The following is a 20,404-nucleotide window of genomic DNA, read 5'->3' on the forward strand; positions in this document are numbered from 1 at the left end:
ATTTAGCTCTCCAAGGCCAAGTTTTACACATTTTATTTTTACCAAACAAAATTAAGTAAAAGCATTCGACGCGTTGGTTTCTCTCGTAGTCAATTTGAGAAATAGAATTTCCTCCGAGTTATAATTCTTTTCCAGAATGAATTGCACTGTTTTGTGGAGATTTCGATGATGAATACGAGGATGGCGAAGGTTAGCCCACATCCGAGGAGAAAAGACGCCCCTTGGACATCTTCAAAGTCCAGTTTACGAGTCTTTGGCTGTGTCATGAGAATGTAGGCAGCTGCGTCGGCGCACCAGAGGTCTTTTGGCCAATGCATGCTTTTCCACTTTTCCATGAGGCCAGAGGACACGGCCCATCTTATCCTGTGGACATAGTACATTTAATTAAATAGCATCGATCGTTTGGCTTTGTTCCCAAGTCTCCTACCCGTTGTCAAACACTGCTAGAAGCTCGCTTCTCTTTTGGGCGATGAGGGCAGTTTCCACTTTGAAGAAGATTTGCTTCGCCAACGTGACCTTACAAATGTGAGTCTTTTGAAAGTCCTCCTCCAAGGCCACATCAAGAAAAGACTTTTCCTGAAGAAAACACAGCACTGTCGTATTAAATATGTCATATGCGTCAGAATAAAGAGACGCGAAGCAACAACTGTCAAATTTTGTATGCAATTTGTACGTCCTGTGTCTAGAGCTGAAACACAGCATTTGTGCTGACGCTCGCCGGACTTAATTAATAACCAAAACTTATAATCAAAAACTACGTGTTGTCATCCAATTGATATACAAACCACACCTTGATGAAGGCGTATTTTCCCGTGAGCGCTTTCTGAGCCCCAGTGTAATCAGTGGAGACAAGGTCACTCTCGGCCACTCCGTCTCCCACAGCTTTGAACACACCCATGCTGCTTGAGGACTGAAAAAATGGTTGACATATCATCACAGAACCCCAAATTGTGTAATTATGTAAACCAAGAGCTGTGAACTACTTACTTTGAACAGAGACTCCAATGCTGAACTCTTGCGAAATGTCCACTTGATTTTGCGCTGTTTCACGAGGTCGTCCAAACTGTTGACGACATTGAACAGTCGAGGGGCGGAGAGGTAGGAGACCAGATAAGCGACGTAGATGCTCGACACGATAATGGTCATCATCCACCATAAGATAATTAGGAAGCGATTCGTCTTACTCCCAGGACACGTCACGCCTGCAAGACGTATATATTCTCAGCATAATTCATACATATTCCGTGGCTATTTACATACTACGTAGTATTTCGGCATAGAAAACCCTGCATGTATTAATTTGTTAAAATAATGTGGGCACTTTTGTACTTTGTTGGACGAGCGAGGAAACCATGAAATGGAACAGTTGAACCGTGACGTCGAGGACGCTTGACTTTGTGGAGGAATCTTCTCCACGTATCCGTAGACTGAGAATGTGCATGATGTACACGGTGGGAGCAAAGGTCAGCATTGTGACTGCAACAGCTCCCCAAACCTGTGGACCATTGGGACATCCGATAATATTTATCCATACGTTTAAAGCAAAATATATGTATTTACAGGAATACTCAACGGTCGGACCAAGACGGTAAATTTCTCTCCGGCCGTGGGTGGTGGGATTAGAATGGCTGCAGTTATGGGAATATTCATCCAAAAATTGAATGCATCTTATCGTGTTTGTATGCATGTTAACTCATAGCTCACCTGTGGGCTCCTGGTGAAAAGACTCTGTGAAAGCAACAACTTTAAATCTTTCTAAAGTCACTGAGAAGCCGGCCACTCCCATGTCAGCGTTCTTGTGGGGAACGAAAATCAGAAAGGTTATGTCCAAAACGTGGTAAAACTATGATTATCTGAGTAATTAGAGTTCATGCATACTTTGCTTTGAACCAGCCCCACCATCCCATCCCATGAGCCGTTCGGAAGTCTAGTACCCCAATTCCCGTCATAGGGCAGAAATATCTCTCGACTTTAATTGTGTTCAAACAAATAATTATTTAACAACCTAACCATTAACAAACCCAGACAAGAAGAAATTTGAAATATTACCTGAAATTGTACTTGTGTTGCATAGTGTAAAAGAGCTCAAAGCAGACCCCAGAGAATTTCCCCTCCAAGATTTTAACAAATGGACGCCTCTAGAATTCGCATCCATTCAGTCAGTTAAATTCATTGAATGAAAATATTAAGCCACCACAAAAATCTCTTCTTCACCTCGATAGTGACGACACGCACTTTTCGCCCACTCAAGAATTTTGAACCTCTGACGACCTTGGCCCTGTCCAGGTCATTGTTGCTCGAAGGACAGCTTATCCATTCAGCATCAGGATTATCAACATTCCTGACATTAATTTAATTTACCACAAGCTTCTTTATACATATTTTGGAAATTGCAATTTTGGCTGAAGTTTTTGTAACCTGAAAGTGTCCTCGGAATTGAGAATTGGCAACAATGAAGGACGGAGGCAGCGGACACATAGATTGTTCAGCAGAACAGCGTCCCCACGAGTACAGTCGACGAATTTAGAGAACGAAGTTGTCACTCCTCCTGCAACAAGGCACAAAATACATCACTTACAATATTTTATTTTGAAAATAAAAGTGAGGGCAAGTATGATCGATCGAGATCGAGGATGTGGTTCACCCTGAAGCCAGAAGAGAGAGGAAATTAGCAGGAAATCTATCATCACTGAACGATAATGGTCCATCTTGGCGAAACCTTGCAACGCCTGCTCCTATGGAAGCCTGGCAGCCTGTCTGGCACAGAGTGGGCTGGCGAACTGATCGCGTAATTCAATGACCAAGAATGCCTATGACATAACCTTCTGTCACTTTCTCCATACGCATCTCTCGTCTTGTGATGTATTACGGGTCGTAATTTTATTACGCCATGAATCGATGAGAGAAATGTGAGTGAATTTGGTTTCACGTCGCATACTATTAAATGGAACCTTCTCAGTTAAGGCTGACAACTGATTTGCATAAGGTTAACCATGCATAATATAATGTAATGGTGCTATTTGGATGTCACTCACTTTCACGGGCAGCTAATAAATAACTGTCCTACAATCAACACAATAAACTTTCACCACATTTCACCCTGTCAAAAAACGAGTCTATTGAGTCGAGTTGAGAATCAGTATGAAAATGAGAAAGGAGAGAAAGGAGAGGATTGGGAGAACTAAATATTCATGTGCGATGAATTCCATTGTTCAACGCATATAATGGTCCCCACTACGAACGTGTGTTAGCAAGTTCTGAGGCCTCGCATTCCGCTAATAGTGGCTCAATGAACATATTTACATAAGTGATGCATGTCCATTTAAAGGTTGTTAGCAGTTCGTGGGAAATTTAGTTCAGTTGGCCAGCGTAAATTTACTAGTGTGGCCAAAAACAGTGTAGGAAAAATCGTTCTAGTTTCGCAAACTATTTTAGGCCCACTCTTTGCGGTATTGGACGTGCGTCTGGAGGTATACGACCAGGAAATTTAATTTGCCCTAACCGTGCCTAACCTGTCCCAAGACATGTCTCGTCAAGACATTGGCGAAATGTGACGTTCAAACGTGACCACTGTCCAAACATATAAAATCAGAAACCTGCGAGTAGATTACTCGAGACCAGCACACCTTCGCATCCGCCTCAACATCAAGTTCTATATACAAGCGCCAGGCCTCCCACACGGAATTTCGACAAGCCTCGAACTTGCGAAACCACGCCATCATCGCGATGATGCACCGATGCATCGGTGGAGGCAAGAGAGTGCTCTAGCTTGCACCGTGAAGCGTTGTCATTCAAAAATAAGGTAAACACCCCCAAACACAACTTGCAATTGTTCGTTATTATGTATCGTTATGAAACTTGTATTCCTAGTCCTTAGTTTTGTGGTTATCTAGGTGTGGTCATTACCCCGAATTAATACTCTGGATGAATAACATGCTATAAATTCAGTAGAAACGACAAATATGTATGTGCGACATTTGTACCCAATATTTATTGTTTAATTATGGTGCATGGGATGTAAATGGGATATAAATCATTCTATTTATTCTGTATGCACATCTGTATGTTGTCAATGTTTGTACAAAAGACTTGACTTATTTATTCCAGTTTTTATTGAAATGCGCCTATTTTCCAAGAAAGTTGGAAATTAAATTAATGGCTCAATTACTGTATTATCAATCGGCAGTACACGACTTATATAAAATACCACAAACATTACTTTGAACAGCAGATAAAATGACTGCAAACGTGTTTCAGCGAAACCTACGTCACCCAATTCATGTATTAATTTAATATGGATCCTTTTCGTATATAAATGAAGATGAGCTGCTTCATAGTTTCATCACATAATAATAACACGAACAGAGACGTCGTATATTTATTTGCGGAAAATAAATTTTAAAAAAGTGACCAGCATGAGCGTGGTACGAATTATTTTTTCAATTTTGGCCGTAATTGTGGCGGGGGCACATTGCCGCCAAATTACGTTCAACAACCGCTGCGGGAGGGATATTTGGATTTCGCCCTTAACCAATGGAAACGGTGCCCCCCTTCCCGACGGAATTCGTCGCCTGTCCAACTCTGGCAGCTACACCTACCAGATTCCAAACGGCGGGTGGGGCGGAAGATTCTGGCCCAAAACTGGGTGTGATGGCAGTGGTCAGAATTGCGAGGTTGGACAATCAATGCCTCCCTGTCCCGCTGGAGGATGTCAGCCACCAGCGGAAACTAAGGTGGAGTTCTTTTTTCCGAGAACAGGGGCAGCAGACAGCGTTTGGTATGACGTAAGCCTCGTGGATGGCTACAGTCTCCCCGCAGAAATCGTCCCCAGTCGACAGGCAAGGAAACTATATAATCAATTCTCATACGTATTTTCATATGTACATAATTTTCACATTAAGTAGTTGTATATGTCATAATGACAACAATTGTGACGATTTCAGGGTGGATCTTGTGTCACGACCCACTGCAGTATGAGCTTGGATGCATGTCCTTCTGGAGAAAATCACGTTGGCGATTTGCGGGTTTGGAAAGGTGGCCGTGTCGCCATGTGCCTTGCCCCGTGCAAAAAATGGAACTATCCTTCTCCCTATGGACTCGGAAAGTCAGAAAACATTGAGCCAGGTCAACACCTTTGCTGCCCGACCCCTCCAGTCAGCCCAGAAAGTTGTCGCAATGGGATTGTGGTACAAACTCAGTACGTCAACCTTATCCACAAGACATGTCCTTCCGCCTACAGCTATGCATATGACGACGAAGCTGGGCTTCACAACTGTCCGAACGACGTCTCATTCACGGTGACCTTCTGCCCATAACTTGTGGGCCATAAGGCGTTATTGGACTCAGCGTGCGGTTTAAATCTCTTATTTATTCTCAACTTGATCATAATTACAAAGACACTTTCCTCCTAAAATAATAATATCAATCTCCCGTATTTATTATGTTATAATATTTCATTAAGGATGCATTATTCAATTATGTGTCTAATTAAAGTAATACATTGAACGCACCGATTGTCACCACCATCATCTTTCAAATCTAGCAATGGTGAATTTTGTTAAGTATATAAATCATGATAAGAATAACCAATATATAGCGGTTGTTGTACAGAAATAGGTTGACACACCCACGTACTTAATTGTGTATTTATATTGGTACCGTGCGATGGTAATACTTAAGTAAAAGTCTCTGGTGCACACGATAAGAATAATCCTCTAGCAGGACAAAGGCGAGGAGTAAAACATAATAAGCAGTGCAACGCACAGGATTGCACTTGATCATACAATTGGCATCCTATTCAAATTTTTACACAATGGCCAAAAGACTGAGGTGATTTAAATGAGTCTCCGCTTTGAACGCATGTCCTGATCTCGCAGAAGCACCCGCTTCCTGTACGACGAGACCACGGAGATGAAGTAGATGATGAAGATGGAGACGATTCCAATGGACGTGACCTCAACCACTTTGCACTCCAATGCCCATCCGAAGAGGAACGGCACGGGGATCCAGGCCCAATGCACTAAAAGCCCTGCAAAAACGATGCCAAGTATTAGATAAGTGTGCGTGCAACATCGTAATCATGTTAAGCACTTACCCAACCAACTCATAAACAGCCAGAATCCAACTGCAACAAACATTTAATGATTTAGATGTATTTACATGTAGTGGCATGCACCCACATGCCCTTTGTACTCATGTATTTAGATGTACATATGTAACCCTCTTGTATACAATGAGTTCAATGTCTTTACCTCCTCGTGTTGCCTCCTGCAAAAAGAAAATAAAAATAAATTTGCAATTTGGATGAGTTAGGAAGCCTTCATTAATTCTCTGTCAACTTAGCCAAAACTCCCCACTGCGAACAAGCCCACTGCATGAACTGTCAACAGTGTAGATGAGATTTCAGATTTGCTCATAAAATGTGGCCAATGACTTTGCAGCATTGTAATTTAATTTGCTGTGACTGAGCTGAGCCAGCAATTTTGATGGGAATGTGGCAGAAGCACCACGGGGGGCACCGATGAGCTCACCTCCCACGTGGAGTAGAGGAGGAGGAAACTGGGGATCGAGTGCAGCGCCAGGACCGAGATAGTGATGATCAACAGGATCTGACAAGCTGTTCAGGTCAAAAGAAACGAAAATTGTCTTATTTCGAATTGAGATTGAGCAACACGGATTAATGCAAAAACAGATTTTTCCGTAGTTGACTTACCTTGGCTGTGGGTGGCGAATAGGACTCGAGAAGGTTCACCCTCCTCGCCCTCCTCCCACTTGACACGAGGGATGTAGAGCAGAAGAGTTAGCAGCAGAAGGGCTGTCATCAAGAGGTCGTAGATCTGGAAATTTTAACAAATTATTCAACATCATCATTGGAATTGTATGGTTTGTCCAAAAGTCATCATCACAATTTCACAATTAGCGCATCACAAGAAGTTGCAAAGTCATAAAACAATTAGCTGCAGAGTGCTACTTGCACATAGCCACATTATACTACACACGTTGCATACGTGCCGCATGTAAATACTTTTTTATACTCTTAACATTAATGTAGACATCAACAACAACAACGAGAGGTGAAGTTAAAGGGAAACAGAAACGGGAGGCACTATTGACCAAATGTGGTAATAAAACTCGTTGAATCATCAGTAAAACCATCATTTTAAATGAAGACTTGTGTTTAAGAAACCTGTGGATTTTATTCATACGTAGAAACAAGGAGGACGCCGTGCCGTTTAAAAACAAGCAAGCAACGAAAGTGTATGAAAAATAATCATGAACATGGTCAGCAAAACTTCTCCCACTTTAACCTCGCACTACCCTGTTATGCAGATCAAATTACATGCTCGCAACCCGTAAAACGCAATAAAAACTCATTACAATTTACAATTAAGTGGGCAATAAAGTTCCCCAGTCGGATGACGATGCTTAGCATGATGAACGGCTTATTTTCATTTATACATACGTCCACCCGTCCGAATGACCAATATAAATCTCTTTTCCTATGATAAGTAAATAATGAGCTAGCATTTCAAATCTCATACTCTGCAGAAAGCACATAATCGTATTGTGTACGGAATGTGACGCGAGAAAATAAATGTCAACTGAGATTCTCTTTATTATTCAGAGTTGAAAGGTGTTGATGTTGATGAGGCCAGAATTCTAGTCTATGATGCGTCCATCTGGTCTGTAAGTAAAGTGACCTCAACCTCCGGAAGAGTTGACAAGCCATCAGATAATCCTCATACACGAGTAAGTGCATCGACCAACATTCGTCACAAGAAGAATGAGTATCTACTAGATGTAAAAGTGAATGTCACTCGCGGACGGACAGAATGAGACTTTGCTAACCAACTAACTAACTACTTGTCATTCCAATGCTCTCCTCACGGCGATTAGCCAAATATGGATGAGATCCAAGGTATCACAACACAACTCTAATGTCTGTCTAAATGCAACACGATTGACAATTGTGAGGAAAAAATAAATACAAAGTGCATGGATTAGCATGCGCATGTGTCATTCTTAGAACAGAAGAGAGTGAAATATTTAAAATTAATGCTATTATAAATTAACGAAAAAACAATCGTGTGTTCAACTCACACAAATCAACACAACACTTTTTGGCACAAATCATTAATTCGCATCCTGAGTAATACGCAGACTTATTGACTCTACAGACCAGGAAACGAATGGATTAATTTAGGAGTGATTCCAGTCACGGTGTACAATTTTGAAAATTTGGTTTCTATTAACAAAAGATGAAGATCGTGACAATGCATTAATTTCTGTTTGTTTATTTATTCATCTGCTGTATTACCATCGACTCAACGTGCTAATCAATCTTCCTTCCTCTTTCGAAACTCCCATGTACAGCTCATCCTCAACAGGGAAACGCTTTTTGAGGTGTGGGTAATCCCCCCTCCCACGTTTTCTGTATTACACACACACTGACCACTCATCATCATTGGAAACATGAATTAATAATTTATGAGAAAGGTGCGATTGACCTTGCCATAAATTCTAATTGTGGTTTTCTCATTCTTCTCCTCAGCTCGGAAACAACGGCTGTCTTGTCTGCCTGCCTGCCTGGGCCACGACTTGAGGCGAGATTGGTTCAAGATATTTACGACCTGTTGGGAATGGGCTAGCAAATTATGCAATGCACCCAAGTATAAAAATATATGTATGTACATATAAAGGTCGAGTTTAGTCCAGCACCATAATGACAGCAACCTTGGTGCATAATTCAAGAAATTGGGGCTTGATTGGGTTTAATCAGACAACATGGAATTAGCGCAGTAACGAGATAAAATAAGTACATTCCAGTTTCATAGTGCAGTCCTGGGTAGGAATGGGTATGATTCTAACTAACCTTGATTCTAATTTCACAGGATGAACAATGTCCATATGCTTGTGTATCTCGTATTTAGAATCCACTGCATTGTCTTTTTGACTGGTCAGAGTATATAGATTACTAGCGTATAGCCCGGCCAAGGCCGGGTTCTAGAGTTCCAGTGGGGGGTGTGCCCAAAGCGAAAAATCCGTCATACTATATTTTAAATAATTCCCAGTGGAGACTTTGTCATACTACATACATACATCAGACTGAGGGTTTGCCCAAGTCATACTGCATTTTAATTAACCTGGTCACAGTAAAATTTGATTCCCCCCTGTGGGAGTAGTTGAATAGCTAATTACTTAAATTCCCGTCGCGTGGGAGTAACTGCATAGCTAACTATTTAAATTCCCACGCTTCACGCTCCCGTTAAGTTCCATAAACCCCGTTAACTTCTACAATTAACGCCAAGCTATTGACGGATTCGGATTCAGCGTCAAAAATACATTCGAATTGATATGCGACATCACGAATAAGCCAGATTTGGACACCACGGTCACGGCGAGGTCACGAGGGCCTCGCAGGTCAAAACCATTGACGGCGTTGGATTCAGCGTCAAAAATACATTCGAATTGATATGCCACTCGCTGTGGGTAGAGTTTCTCAAACTAAAATAATTAATTAATAGTGTTTATCACGATCACTTATCATGATAACCACTATTGATGAGTGATGTATGTATGTGGGGTGTACATGTTCATGTATTCATTTATTCATGCAGTGCAGTGCATGCATGCAGTGGTTGCTCCGCTTCCTTCTTTGTCTACTGTATGGGGCAATTTGCATTGCGAAGACGGACCCAGGGACCCAGGGATCATACTAACACTTTATTAGAGTAGATGTTTCAACAGTTGTGGATTGGTTGTGGACGTCACGTCAGTCAGAGTGACGAACAGTGACATATGGTAAATTATGATGAAAATATGTTTGGCACACAGTGAGAAACACAAAATTGCACAAATTCGGAGAGCGGAGGTGACCTTGCTAAAAGTCAACATGAGACGCACAGAGAGAGAGACAACGAAAGCCTCATTTTTTCTTGGCTTTGTATAAAAGTGGGACACAGACTCCATGTCCATGTTCATCCATCCATGAAATCTCGACGAGGAGGAGAAACAACGACGACGACGACGACGCCGAGAGTATAGATTCACGTATTCATTGCATTTACTACTCGGAGAATCACTCCTTGTTATTGAGAATCTGGCCGTCGTCGTAGTCGTAGTGGGATACATAACCTTGGCCTGAAACCCAACGTGGATTTCATTACCCGACGACGATGAATTACCAATTTCACCCGAGTGTGTTTACTCTGCCCTTTAAACCAATCATTAATAGAGCTAGCAAAAAATAAAGCTGCTTTTGTGCCCGCGTCATTTTGTCTACTTTACTAAAAGCTTTATTCGGCGTATCACGTCTGTTCAATGTCTGTCATCCTGAAGTAAAAGGCACTTTTGTGGACTAAGAAATGTACCACGTCAAGTGTTGTGGTCTGCAAATACTTATTATGAGTTTGCTCCACATTCGGATCTATAAAATCAAGTAGCACTGGTCATTATCAGTTGACATTGAGCTATTAGGAATGAGATGATGGGGATATTTGGTTCTAATAAACCAGAAATTTTACGACCAAATGTTGGCTATATTCACCGTAATCCAAACTTTTCTGATCTGCACAGTAAATCTCAATCAAATTACACAATGCGCATACTTGCTACCGTGTTATTTATGCCCGTGTCGTTCACATATTTATTTGGAGGGCGTCACACCGGCAGATGTGGAATTAAATATCAGGATGAAATGCAAAACATGACAAAATGTTGGGTTTTCCCTTCTAGTTGAATTTAATTAATAGTTGAAGCTTTCTGCGAATTATTTGTTTTCAACTCGAATTTACATAAACTTGCAATGATATTCAGAATAGTGAATGGATGACTGTCGAAATTATACAGAGTTGAAACTCTACAACTGCCTGTTGCAATATTTATGCATTGCAGATAATCATTGGAAAATTTATATGATTTTATGTATCTATCCACATTTGCAAAAATGCGATGAAATCATTCAACTCGTTCGCCAATTCTAGTTGAAGGTCACCTTACTCTGCAAATCTTCTCAGTACTGGTACCGGAATTCACTACTACTTATTACATACCTGAGTCGACTCGAAACTACCATAAAAGGCGTGCTAAATTCGTCTTTGCACACACACTACTTTAAGTAATGAACGATTACGTATGCATGCATATAGCTATTGCAGATCTGCTTTTTTGCTCGTATAAATCGTCATCTCGTGACTTCACTCATTGACTCAGGCAATTCGTTGACCAAAAGTACAGATCAGTTTGACTTGTTTTCAATTTCGTGTTAAAATTGGAGCATCCTTTTGTTACTCACCATCGACACAATAGCAATATTCCGGGATCCTGCTCGGAGGTCCCATATTCCGCAACAGTTGGTGACTAGTGGCATGTTTTCAGTCCAAGAGGAATCAAAAGCACTTCACTTTCTTGTCACATTCAAGTCTTTAAGATTAAAAAAACGTAAAAAGAGTTTTATTCCACCGTGGGCGACGAGTATCCGTCCGGTCTGTGAGAATCAGCGTCGTCTTTTTTTGGCTGTGTTTTGAGAAGAGTCAGAAATCTGAAATCTTGAGGTGGAGTATTTGTGAGTGTCCTTTTAAGGGAGTGGACAGCCTGCTCCTATCTCTTTCTCAAAGATAACAATGCTTTAAACCTCTTAAACTACTTACAATTCAATGTTTTGACGCACTGCTCGCTTTATTTCACGACACACTGAATAAATATTTAAAACCTCTATTCACGAAATTTTAATTTTTATCTGCATAGGAGACGATGAAGAGATCAGCAGATCGAAGGAGATGGCGACTCTTTAATCTTTAGTCAATCACTTTTGTACCACCCCCAGTTTCACTGACGCCGTTTCTCTTCTTGACGCTGGGTCTCATTAAAGAACAACTTTTCCAGCAGCGGCGTTCTTGTCCCTCGAGGAGTCTGTGGATCCTGGCAGAATTCTAAATCTGGAAAAAGAAAATCAAGAAATCCGTCATTGCATTATTGCTCCCTGACATGCAACCCGGCTACGCACATGGAAGTGTGTCGAAGAGATTTGGTCTGATGGGAAGACGAAGGCGATAATAAATCTATTGACCAAACTGCTTCACTCATTCGCCTGGTGTCATTCAATATAATCCCCGTAACACGACTTGTACGAACCACGCAGCATCAATGCAAATGTTGTGAGGGCGTCTTAAATATAGGGAAAATCGAAATAAATTCTCCGTGGCCACACCACATGCTTGAGACGACGAGGAATGAACCCGAGTGGATGTGCAGTGTTGACATTGCATCGTTTGAACGCTACGAGACGAGAGAGATGGATGAGGAGCGTGGCCAGATTTAAGGTTTGATGTCTGATGTGATTTCCTTAAAAGTCAATGAAATATTTATGTTAGGAGTTTCATCAAGGTGATGAACATTGTGTGTTGACAGCCTTTCCCCTCTGCTCCTCGTACTCATCTGTAAGTAAGTTCTGCATATCTGTACTCTCCATGGCCCCATAATATTAAGGATGCACTCGATCCCTTTTGCTCTGTTGTGGAGACACTGCCGCCGACCGACCCATGTGTCTAAGCACTCTCTTGAGAGAATGGGATGCAAGAAGAGCAGACGACGACGACGACGACAACGACTAGAACAACTATGCGGAGGAGGAGGAGGCGAGCTGCCTAGATAAACATGGGAAATGGAGATGCGGGCCAAGGTTCAAACTCCTTCTCATTTAATTACCACATGCACAATATCTCAAACAACGCCCGAACTTTGCCTACTAATGTCCTCGTAAAACCAAATCCTCCGCTGAGGTTTATTTAACAGCCAGCATCACCAATCTTCTCTCCACACGTCCACCATGTTTAGTACCCTCTGCGGCAATTAATAAATCCACAACAACAACAACCACGACGCCAAATGGAGAAAACACCCTTCGTTCCCAAGCTAATGGATAGAAAGGTGTTTCTTTCAGCTCGACAAATATTCATGACGACGATGCGTCTATGACATGCCGAATCTCACGCGAGCAGTGAGATTCATGGCTTGATCAGGTCAAATAATGGATTGTGGCCAAAATGGATGCCTCTCTTCAAGTCTCTTCCCTGAGGAAGTGAGGAGTTTCGAAGATGGGGAGATGGATACGGCCCATTACCTTAAAAACAACTGCTAAATAGAGACAAAAGACGACGATTCGAACAACAATGGGGATTCACAATTGTTTGCTTTGCTTGTTTTCTGCTGATGAACCACTGCGATAGGATCCAACATGGAGCCGCAATTTATGTGCTCCGATCACTTGTAAAATGATTGAATTGCCAAAGCCTCTTTGTTTCAGTGATTTTCTTACCACGTGTGGTTTGGGCTCACGACGATGAATATGATGATGACGAGAAACAGATATACCTCATGTCAACCATTTTTAACGGATTTCTATGTATTTCCATAAGAGATGCATTTAAATAAATATGTATGTATGTGAGGACAACGAGGATCATTTTACTGTCAGGTCGAGTTGTGACTGAATTTTTGATTAATAATTTAGTCGTGGGAGGAAAATGTTGTTGGAAAATCAACACACTTGTCAATTGTCAACCGATAAAAATCTCCTCTCATGCAAGGTCCGGCATAAATTGAAATGAAAATACAAATCACGAGCACGAATGTTGTGTTTATTTGACCTCTCTTTTTCTCTATCTTTCTGTCTTATGTATGGATCAGAATTTCTTCAGTTAGTTCTCCCCAACTGAATTTCCCTGAACTGATTTCTATATTAAATACATTATCTCACGGTTCAGATGCAAATGCGCCCTGTCTCAATTTCTGCCGTTCCCCTATTTGTCGCCGTAAATATGTTCACAACTTGGATAATGGGAGAAGATGACGATGAACTGGATAATTGGACTGCGCCAATGCTGCATGCTCATCAATTTTCCATGCAATCTCTGAATGTGAACTCTCTTTTTTGTAGACGAATTATTATTATGTTTCGCACTTTTACTCCCTCACCAAATATATTCATCCAACTTAACTATTTCCCCTCCGCCTAGCACACCCTGTAATTTTTTGTGTATAGTGATCTCCAGCTGCCTCTGATGGCAGATTAAAATTTAATTTCACACCTGGCCTAATTTCATTTGAGCAATGCCCGCAGTGACCACGGAGTAATGAACGAGATTTGTTTAATTGGACTCCTACTGAGCAATGAGATCAACTCCCCTGCTGCTCAAAACAATGTGCAATAACTCAATTTGCTCACCTCTCTCTCTGCTCCAGCCTTAATCCAAGAGCGTCTCGGTAAAAAAAGTGTGTAAAGAATACTCCACTGAATTTCACTTGGTAGGAATTATATCGTGCTTCCACACAATTGTTGTGGGAGAATTGCTATGAGGTGGGTGCAACTTGGGTGGAGAAGCAGCTAAAAAAGTGGAGGCGACAAAGAAGATGCGAAACTAGGAGTGAACGAAATGAGATTCAGAGAGCGACTGAGATTGAGTCTCCCTTTCTTCTCTCTCCATCGTGCTTCGTCTCACTCCGTCCATAGTTGGGATCTCTGCCTAACCTACTGCAGAATAGATACGTACGTACACACACGGTAAATATGGAGTTGTTGGCAAGCTCTCTATAGAATCATTTGTTATGCACTTTGCGAGATTAAATTGGATAGAAATTAGATGACAACCTTGATATTCATTATTATTTGCCTTCCATCGATGCGAGTATAGCCTATTCTTCATTTCCATTGCTTTCTCACCGTTGAAAGAAACTGAAAGAGCTGCATGTGTTCTAAAATTCAGTTCAGTTTCAAAAATCGTATTAGTAAATTAATGAGAGATGCGATGCAAATGCATTTTTCAAGTGGATTTACCAAAAAACTGTACATTTCAGTGCAATGCGTGAGTGATTACAAACATTTGGGTCTCTTCTTGAAAGCGTGTTTCAATCAATCACTGACAAATGAGCATTGAGAGCTCATTTGGTGGTTGTAACATTAGCATGAGACTGTTGTTGCCTATCTCTCACAACCACACAGCCTCGCAAAGTTAGTCGTTAGTAAAGTCGTTAGCATTACCAATTGTCGCTAATGAAATGCGGAGAGATGGTGTGGTGCCAAAATAATGCAAATAATTGTTAACGGCATCAGCAGCGTGAATCCATCTGCAGTTCGAGAATGTTATTTCAGTCACGGAAGTGCATATAGTCTGCATGTCAATTATTGCAAAGCCAGTCAATGAAAATAACAAGTGCGGATCTCTGCATCCCACCAAATCTTCCTTCCATGTGGACCTCCTTCTCTGACATTTCTCAAAAAACGACCAAAAATGTAAGTTTAGAAAATCCGTTGTGCTGGGTGGCAATTAAAGCTGCATGGCTCTCACGATCTGGAAAACCCATCAAGTGCAAATACTTATTTGTACCCGTAGAGATGTGGCAATAACTCGAGACCACCAACAACCAGCCAGATTTGTGCAAATTGGAGGAAGAAACAACAAAAAGTGACTTTGACAAAGTTTGGGTTTTGGTTTCCCGAGAAGAGAGCTCAATAAAATGTGAAGACAGATTGCCTCATGTTCTCCAGAAGAAGAAGACTTGCTTCCCAACTTCCTTCCGCACTTTTTGGCAGACGAGCCTGCATACATAATTTCGCAGAAGGAATACAAAGCGCCACTCCGTTAATAATGTGAGCACACAAACCAGCAGAGTTAATAATAATGTGAGCCTAAGCCGACTTAATTCTTGTTTTGGAATGGAACAGAGTGGATTATTAAGATTCACGGGTGATTTAACAAAGCTGCTGGTGCTCACCGTTGTTGCTCTCTTGCGAGAAGGCACGACGCTTCTTCTTATTTTTCCATACCACACGTTTGATGCTTTATCAGTGATAAATTATCACTTAGGTTGCACATCATGCGAACGGACACAGTTGAATTTACACCAACAGATTGGCATTTAAAGGTCTCTCTCTCTCGCACATGTTTCATGCTCTTAATGCTCTTAATTTTTACGCCTGTATTCTTCGACAGACTTTGACTTGGAATTTTTGGGCAGGAACTCGTCTTGAAACTGATGAAGAACTCCTCTTATCGCCACATTGTTGTCGTGCACCGCAAAACGACTTGGTTTCCGAGCGGGACAGCAGCTCATTTCACTTTCTTGTAACGCATAAAGGCTGTAAACTTCCGTTCCTGTTCGTAAATGGAATGCAAACACTTGTATTTGGAAACGCTTTTCATCTTCAGCCAGCCTTGGCTTGGCTGCGAATGTAAACGGCAAACGTAAACACTTTAAAATTAGCAAACACTGCGAAAGAATAGGACGAGGGAGGAGGACACTTAAATTCTTTTACTACATGACCATGAACAAACTTTGTTGCATGGGTAGCATTTCTTTCTTTCCTCTTCGTGCAGCGTGTGTGTCAGCAAGTTCTTCCTGCTTCTCCGCGTCCCAACAAATCTGTTTTCATTTGAACAGAAAACAGCATGGAGACTTTTCTATGCTAATGTTTTGTTTACCAGCAAAAAAGTTATTCCTCACTCCCAGAGCTCATCATGCTGAGTCCATGAAGTTATGCAATTGAAGTGTGCACATTTACAATTAGACACAAAAGTCAACTTCACCTGCCAACCAAAGCAAAGTCGTTTTTAAAAATGATTTCATGGAAATGCAAATTCAGGAGTATTCACTATATTATCTATGAGTTTCTACGTACAGGTACTCAGTCCTGAACCTGAATATACGTACACTTGAAATTTGTGTCTTGTAGCACGAAAGGGTAAATTGTGACAATTAATTTCATGTTCTGGGGTGATAATCAGGCACGAGACTGAAATAGCACATTGTCCATTATTCTATTGGCTGGACATTCTTGTGCAGCCGAATCACTCTTGATGCGTATGGACCGATCGGACTGATTGCGTTCTTGGAATCCACGAGGAGCAAGAGAGAGCGTTTTGAAGGAGTTGAAGAGGAAAGTGCGACTGGGAGGAAGGGGTGATGAGGACTTTGAAGTGCACCACTACTCTGAGTCATAAAAGGATCGCATCTCTCGGAATGTTCGCCTCTCTTGAACTACGTGAGACTTTATACGGACTTGATGCACGTACACTCTGGCTCTTCTACCCTCGCCCTGCATGAAACCAGTTGTACTCGTCTCAAGTTTCAAGAATGGTCGTAAAAAAACATCCAAGAAGGAAATCCACGCTTTCGGCTTCAACACCCTCCCACAATCCCATTCAAGGAAGGAATGTCTCAAGGTCTCTCTTCCTCCCTGTTTTCGAGACTTGGACCATCAAAATAACGCATACGCATTGTATAACCATTGTTAAGTATGTATTGTAACGTCAAAGAAGGTTAAGGGATAATTGTGTGGATGTACATGTGACGTATTTTAGCGTCATATACATATTTTGATAAACTACACCCGATGAGTATGCTCACAAATTCAAACTTGTTCTTAAAGTGTCCTGCAACGAGTAAGCAGTAATTACGAATAGGAAACCCTATTTCATATTACAGATATTATTAGCTTCGTCCCATATCTTTAGGCTTCGAGCTTGTCCCCTTTTTCATAGCATCCGGTAGCCCCGTACTAAATAACGTTATGAATTATGATGATGTAAAAAGTAAACGGAAGACAACATGACTTTGTTCATGTGCGCTGATTCCATGCAGAGAGACCGAGTCTAAAAATAAGCAGACTATTTTCTCAACTGACATTTTTAACATTTAGTTGAGCATTGTGTGAAAGTTGGTGTAGTTTCCGAGCACGAGAAGTTCGAGCAGTTGGTGGCAGTTTCGTTTACACAAATTTTCAAACGCAAACATATCTGACCTGATTTCCTTTTTAAAAATGAGCATGGCTGATTTACTGCTGGACACAATTTGGAGTGGAGGTACAAGTACGCAACCACTAAATCTGCTGGGCGACACTGAAGGCGACCCGTTACACTTTCATAACTTGTTGAAATTGTTCCGGGATAAGCTGAACATTAAGTCGACTGGAGAAATAATTTATAAAGCACAAATTGAAGCTTGTACTAATGAGCATGAACTCATTTCTTTACTTCGCCCAAATTTCAAGTGGACCCCCGTTCCTCAGTCCGATATCGACAGTGAGTTCCGCTTTATTTTGGTTGATGAGTAAACTATAAAGCATTTTATAAATGTTTAACTTCCGAGAAACCTAACCTAACCAATTTTTTTATTTTGATGGTTAAGAGTTCAAGAAGTCTGCATCAGTGTCCACCAAACTGAGAGAAAAAGCAAACGCTGCTTACAAATGTGGCGACTTGCGTGGGGCTATGCGGGGATACAATTTGGCTTTGGCGTTTGCTCCAGTGGGAAGCACAGAAATTGGACTGACCTTTGCAAATAGATCCGCACTCTTGGTGCAGCTCAACAAATTCAGCGCTGCATTGAGCGACATTCAACACGCAGTGAACAATAATTTCCCAGCCAATCTCAGGGATAAATTGGAACAAAGACGACTCAAGTGCCAAACCAAAATTGACACAACCTGCTCAACAACAGCGGTTGAAGATGGTTTGAGGGCGAAGCAATACTTTAATGAAACTTTTTTCAAACTAAAGAGTCCAAATCCTAGGATTCCAAATGCTGAAAAATGGGTGGAAATTGATTATAAGGAGAATCGAGGCAGACGCTTAGTCGCAACGGAGACCGTCCCCGCAGGTTTGATGCGCGTGGTTGATTAATCCCCTCCCGCATTTCTGCCTGACATTTGACATACACGTTTAGCTGAAATGCTCACTAATTAAAAGTTGATTCATGAACTGAAACCTTTCTGATTTATGGTCCAACAGGAACTCTGATTTTGATTGATAAGCCGTTCGTCTCTGTCATCAATAATTTGCTCACATGGGATCACGAGCATTGCCACTGGTGTTCCAAACCTCTCCTCGCTGGCATACCTTGCGAACTTTGCACATTTGTAAGTTGCATGATCTCACAAACACTACACCCACCCCACAATTGGATGATGATGATGATGCCAACTGAGTACATATGATATGATACTGCTGGTTCTTCCAGACAATTTACTGCGATGAGAACTGCAAGCGAAATTCTTGTGAAGGGAGCCACAAATATGAGCACAACTACTTGTCTTACTTGCAAACATTAGCCAACGCTGTACCTCCAGCAATTTATGGTCACAGGGAACTACAAGCTCTCAGACTCTTGGGAGTCGTGGGGCCAAACGGGATAAGAGAATTGTTTGCCGAATACCAAAAAACTGGCAAAGTTTTTGCACATGGGCCAACTGAAATTGCTGGATTTGATTCTGAAGGGAGTGACAACATTCATAGTATTTATAACTGTTCTTCATACCGTCCAATGTACCACTTGATATCGCACGGGATGCAAACCGCTCTCAAGGAAAAAGTCGACGAAGTCTTTAAAGCCATGTTTCTTACTCGACTGCTGAAAGAAACGTCCAACTTTTTTGTCGATCAAGGCGATCAAAACATGACGGGTGAGGAATTTGAGAATTTTACATCGTCTCTGTTACTCCGACACTTGTGGAATATCAGGTACAACGCGATCTCCATAAGTAAACTGGACAAGGAAGGGGAAAGGTCGGTTGCTTTCGCCACTGCGGTGAACCCATTAATTTCTCTCTGCAACCACTCCTGTCATCCGAATGCGGCTCCGATTAAAAAGTTTCACATGCTGGAAACTGCCCTCGTCACACTCAAGACTTTGGAGCCTTGGGACGAAATCTGCATCACGTACAAACCACTTTTTGCCCACATGAAGACGACGGAGCGGAGGAATTTGCTTCGAGAAAATTACAACTTTCTTTGCAACTGCATCGCATGTACGAACAACTGGTCACCCAAGAGTTTCAAATCACCGGATGAGCTAGAATCAGCAGTCGAGTTGAAATCTCACTGCTCCGAATGTCGGGGCTCAGGAGTAGATGTGGACAACGTTACTAATTGGCGTGGTCAGGATGGCAGTGGTGGTCGTCGTAAGGAGATGAAACTTCCTTGCGAGACCTGTGTGAGGCATCATTTGGAACAAGTATCAAAAATTGACGACTACGAGCGGAGACTATACGAAGGGGACGAACAGCTCAAAAAGCAAGACTTTGTGACTGCAATTGAAATTTTGAGACCTTGCCTGACCTACTTTAGCAGTAACTTTTCGCCCTGTTACGCCCTCGCTCAAGTGGCACTCGACCTGTTCAAAAGGGCTTTGGTGCGACTAGCAAATCAGGCTGAACATTTCCAACCAGAAAAAGTATTTTAAACGGATGTCTTGTATTTGTGTTATTTATGCGAATTATGTCTCAGTTTTGATTTATTCAGAATATTAAAAACGTACTTCTACGATTGTGATGACGAGTGCGAGTCTTGCATTTGCCCATTTTCTTCTCTCAATTTGCAAAGTACGAGCGGTAGAGTAGTCGTAAAATAGA

At 41.6% G+C, this 20,404-nt stretch overlaps 4 protein-coding genes across 7 annotated transcripts; 2 read left to right on the plus strand and 2 right to left on the minus strand.

Moving 5' to 3' along the window:
• Positions 1-3,515, minus strand: LOC110852127 (glutamate receptor). 2 transcript variants are annotated; one of them, XM_035853455.1, is made up of 11 exons: positions 2,419-3,515; positions 2,215-2,341; positions 2,050-2,138; positions 1,879-1,969; positions 1,705-1,795; positions 1,561-1,628; positions 1,330-1,495; positions 988-1,202; positions 791-910; positions 428-576; positions 1-363 (listed from the first exon to the last, which is right to left on the minus strand). In XM_035853455.1, exons 3-11 carry the CDS (start codon positions 2,070-2,072, stop codon positions 90-92), a joined length of 1,197 nt encoding a protein of 398 aa, XP_035709348.1. In that variant the 5' UTR covers positions 2,073-2,138; positions 2,215-2,341; positions 2,419-3,515; the 3' UTR covers positions 1-89. The 2 variants fall into 2 exon arrangements, with proteins under 2 accessions (XP_035709348.1, XP_035709349.1); XM_035853456.1 differs by having other exon boundaries at positions 2,215-3,515.
• Positions 3,516-4,073: 558 nt separating this feature from the next.
• Positions 4,074-5,505, plus strand: LOC110851940 (glucan endo-1,3-beta-glucosidase). The gene is made up of 2 exons (XM_022099887.2): positions 4,074-4,838; positions 4,944-5,505. The coding sequence occupies exons 1-2, from the start codon at positions 4,416-4,418 to the stop codon at positions 5,313-5,315; spliced, it is 795 nt and encodes a 264-aa protein (XP_021955579.1). The 5' UTR covers positions 4,074-4,415; the 3' UTR covers positions 5,316-5,505.
• Positions 5,349-16,178, minus strand: LOC110851941. 3 transcript variants are annotated; one of them, XM_035853458.1, is made up of 8 exons: positions 14,225-14,475; positions 12,005-12,342; positions 11,294-11,936; positions 6,713-6,836; positions 6,531-6,616; positions 6,252-6,267; positions 6,095-6,124; positions 5,349-6,028 (listed from the first exon to the last, which is right to left on the minus strand). In XM_035853458.1, the coding sequence occupies exons 3-8, from the start codon at positions 11,366-11,368 to the stop codon at positions 5,835-5,837; spliced, it is 525 nt and encodes a 174-aa protein (XP_035709351.1). In that variant the 5' UTR covers positions 11,369-11,936; positions 12,005-12,342; positions 14,225-14,475; the 3' UTR covers positions 5,349-5,834. The 3 variants fall into 3 exon arrangements, with proteins under 3 accessions (XP_035709351.1, XP_021955581.1, XP_021955580.1); XM_022099889.2 differs by lacking the exons at positions 12,005-12,342; positions 14,225-14,475 and adding an exon at positions 15,772-16,178; XM_022099888.2 differs by lacking the exon at positions 12,005-12,342.
• Positions 16,179-16,832: 654 nt separating this feature from the next.
• Positions 16,833-20,330, plus strand: LOC110852128 (SET and MYND domain-containing protein 4-like). The gene is made up of 4 exons (XM_022100108.2): positions 16,833-18,077; positions 18,184-18,654; positions 18,786-18,913; positions 19,015-20,330. The coding sequence occupies exons 1-4, from the start codon at positions 17,816-17,818 to the stop codon at positions 20,233-20,235; spliced, it is 2,082 nt and encodes a 693-aa protein (XP_021955800.1). The 5' UTR covers positions 16,833-17,815; the 3' UTR covers positions 20,236-20,330.
• The last annotated feature ends 74 nt before the right edge of the window (positions 20,331-20,404 follow it).

This window comes from Folsomia candida, unplaced genomic scaffold, assembly GCF_002217175.1.
Source record: "Folsomia candida strain VU population unplaced genomic scaffold, ASM221717v1 Fcan01_Sc007, whole genome shotgun sequence".
Classification (NCBI taxonomy): Eukaryota; Metazoa; Arthropoda; class Collembola; order Entomobryomorpha; family Isotomidae; genus Folsomia; species Folsomia candida.

What these genes read in the sequence shown, in the direction of transcription:
- LOC110852127 (XM_035853455.1), bottom strand. Translation starts at nt 2,072, where the DNA reads ATGCAACACAAGTACAATTTCAG. An exon ending in GAAAATACGCCTTCATCAAG is followed by an intron (nt 577 to 790) that starts GTGTGGTTTGTA and finishes TGTTTTCTTCAG; the next exon opens with GAAAAGTCTTTTCTTGATGT. An exon ending in CTAGCAGTGTTTGACAACGG is followed by an intron (nt 364 to 427) that starts GTAGGAGACTTG and finishes CTATGTCCACAG; the next exon opens with GATAAGATGGGCCGTGTCCT.
- LOC110851940 (XM_022099887.2), top strand. Translation starts at nt 4,416, where the DNA reads ATGAGCGTGGTACGAATTATTTTTTCAATTTTGGCCGTAATTGTGGCG. An exon ending in AAATCGTCCCCAGTCGACAG is followed by an intron (nt 4,839 to 4,943) that starts GCAAGGAAACTA and finishes TGACGATTTCAG; the next exon opens with GGTGGATCTTGTGTCACGAC.
- LOC110851941 (XM_022099889.2), bottom strand. Translation starts at nt 11,368, where the DNA reads ATGCCACTAGTCACCAACTGTTGCGGAATATGGGACCTCCGAGCAGGA. An exon ending in ATTCGCCACCCACAGCCAAG is followed by an intron (nt 6,617 to 6,712) that starts GTAAGTCAACTA and finishes TGACCTGAACAG; the next exon opens with CTTGTCAGATCCTGTTGATC. An exon ending in GCTGTTTATGAGTTGGTTGG is followed by an intron (nt 6,029 to 6,094) that starts GTAAGTGCTTAA and finishes TCGTTTTTGCAG; the next exon opens with GGCTTTTAGTGCATTGGGCC.
- LOC110852128 (XM_022100108.2), top strand. Translation starts at nt 17,816, where the DNA reads ATGAGCATGGCTGATTTACTGCTGGACACAATTTGGAGTGGAGGTACA. An exon ending in TCCTCAGTCCGATATCGACA is followed by an intron (nt 18,078 to 18,183) that starts GTGAGTTCCGCT and finishes TTGATGGTTAAG; the next exon opens with AGTTCAAGAAGTCTGCATCA. An exon ending in CTTGCGAACTTTGCACATTT is followed by an intron (nt 18,914 to 19,014) that starts GTAAGTTGCATG and finishes TGGTTCTTCCAG; the next exon opens with ACAATTTACTGCGATGAGAA.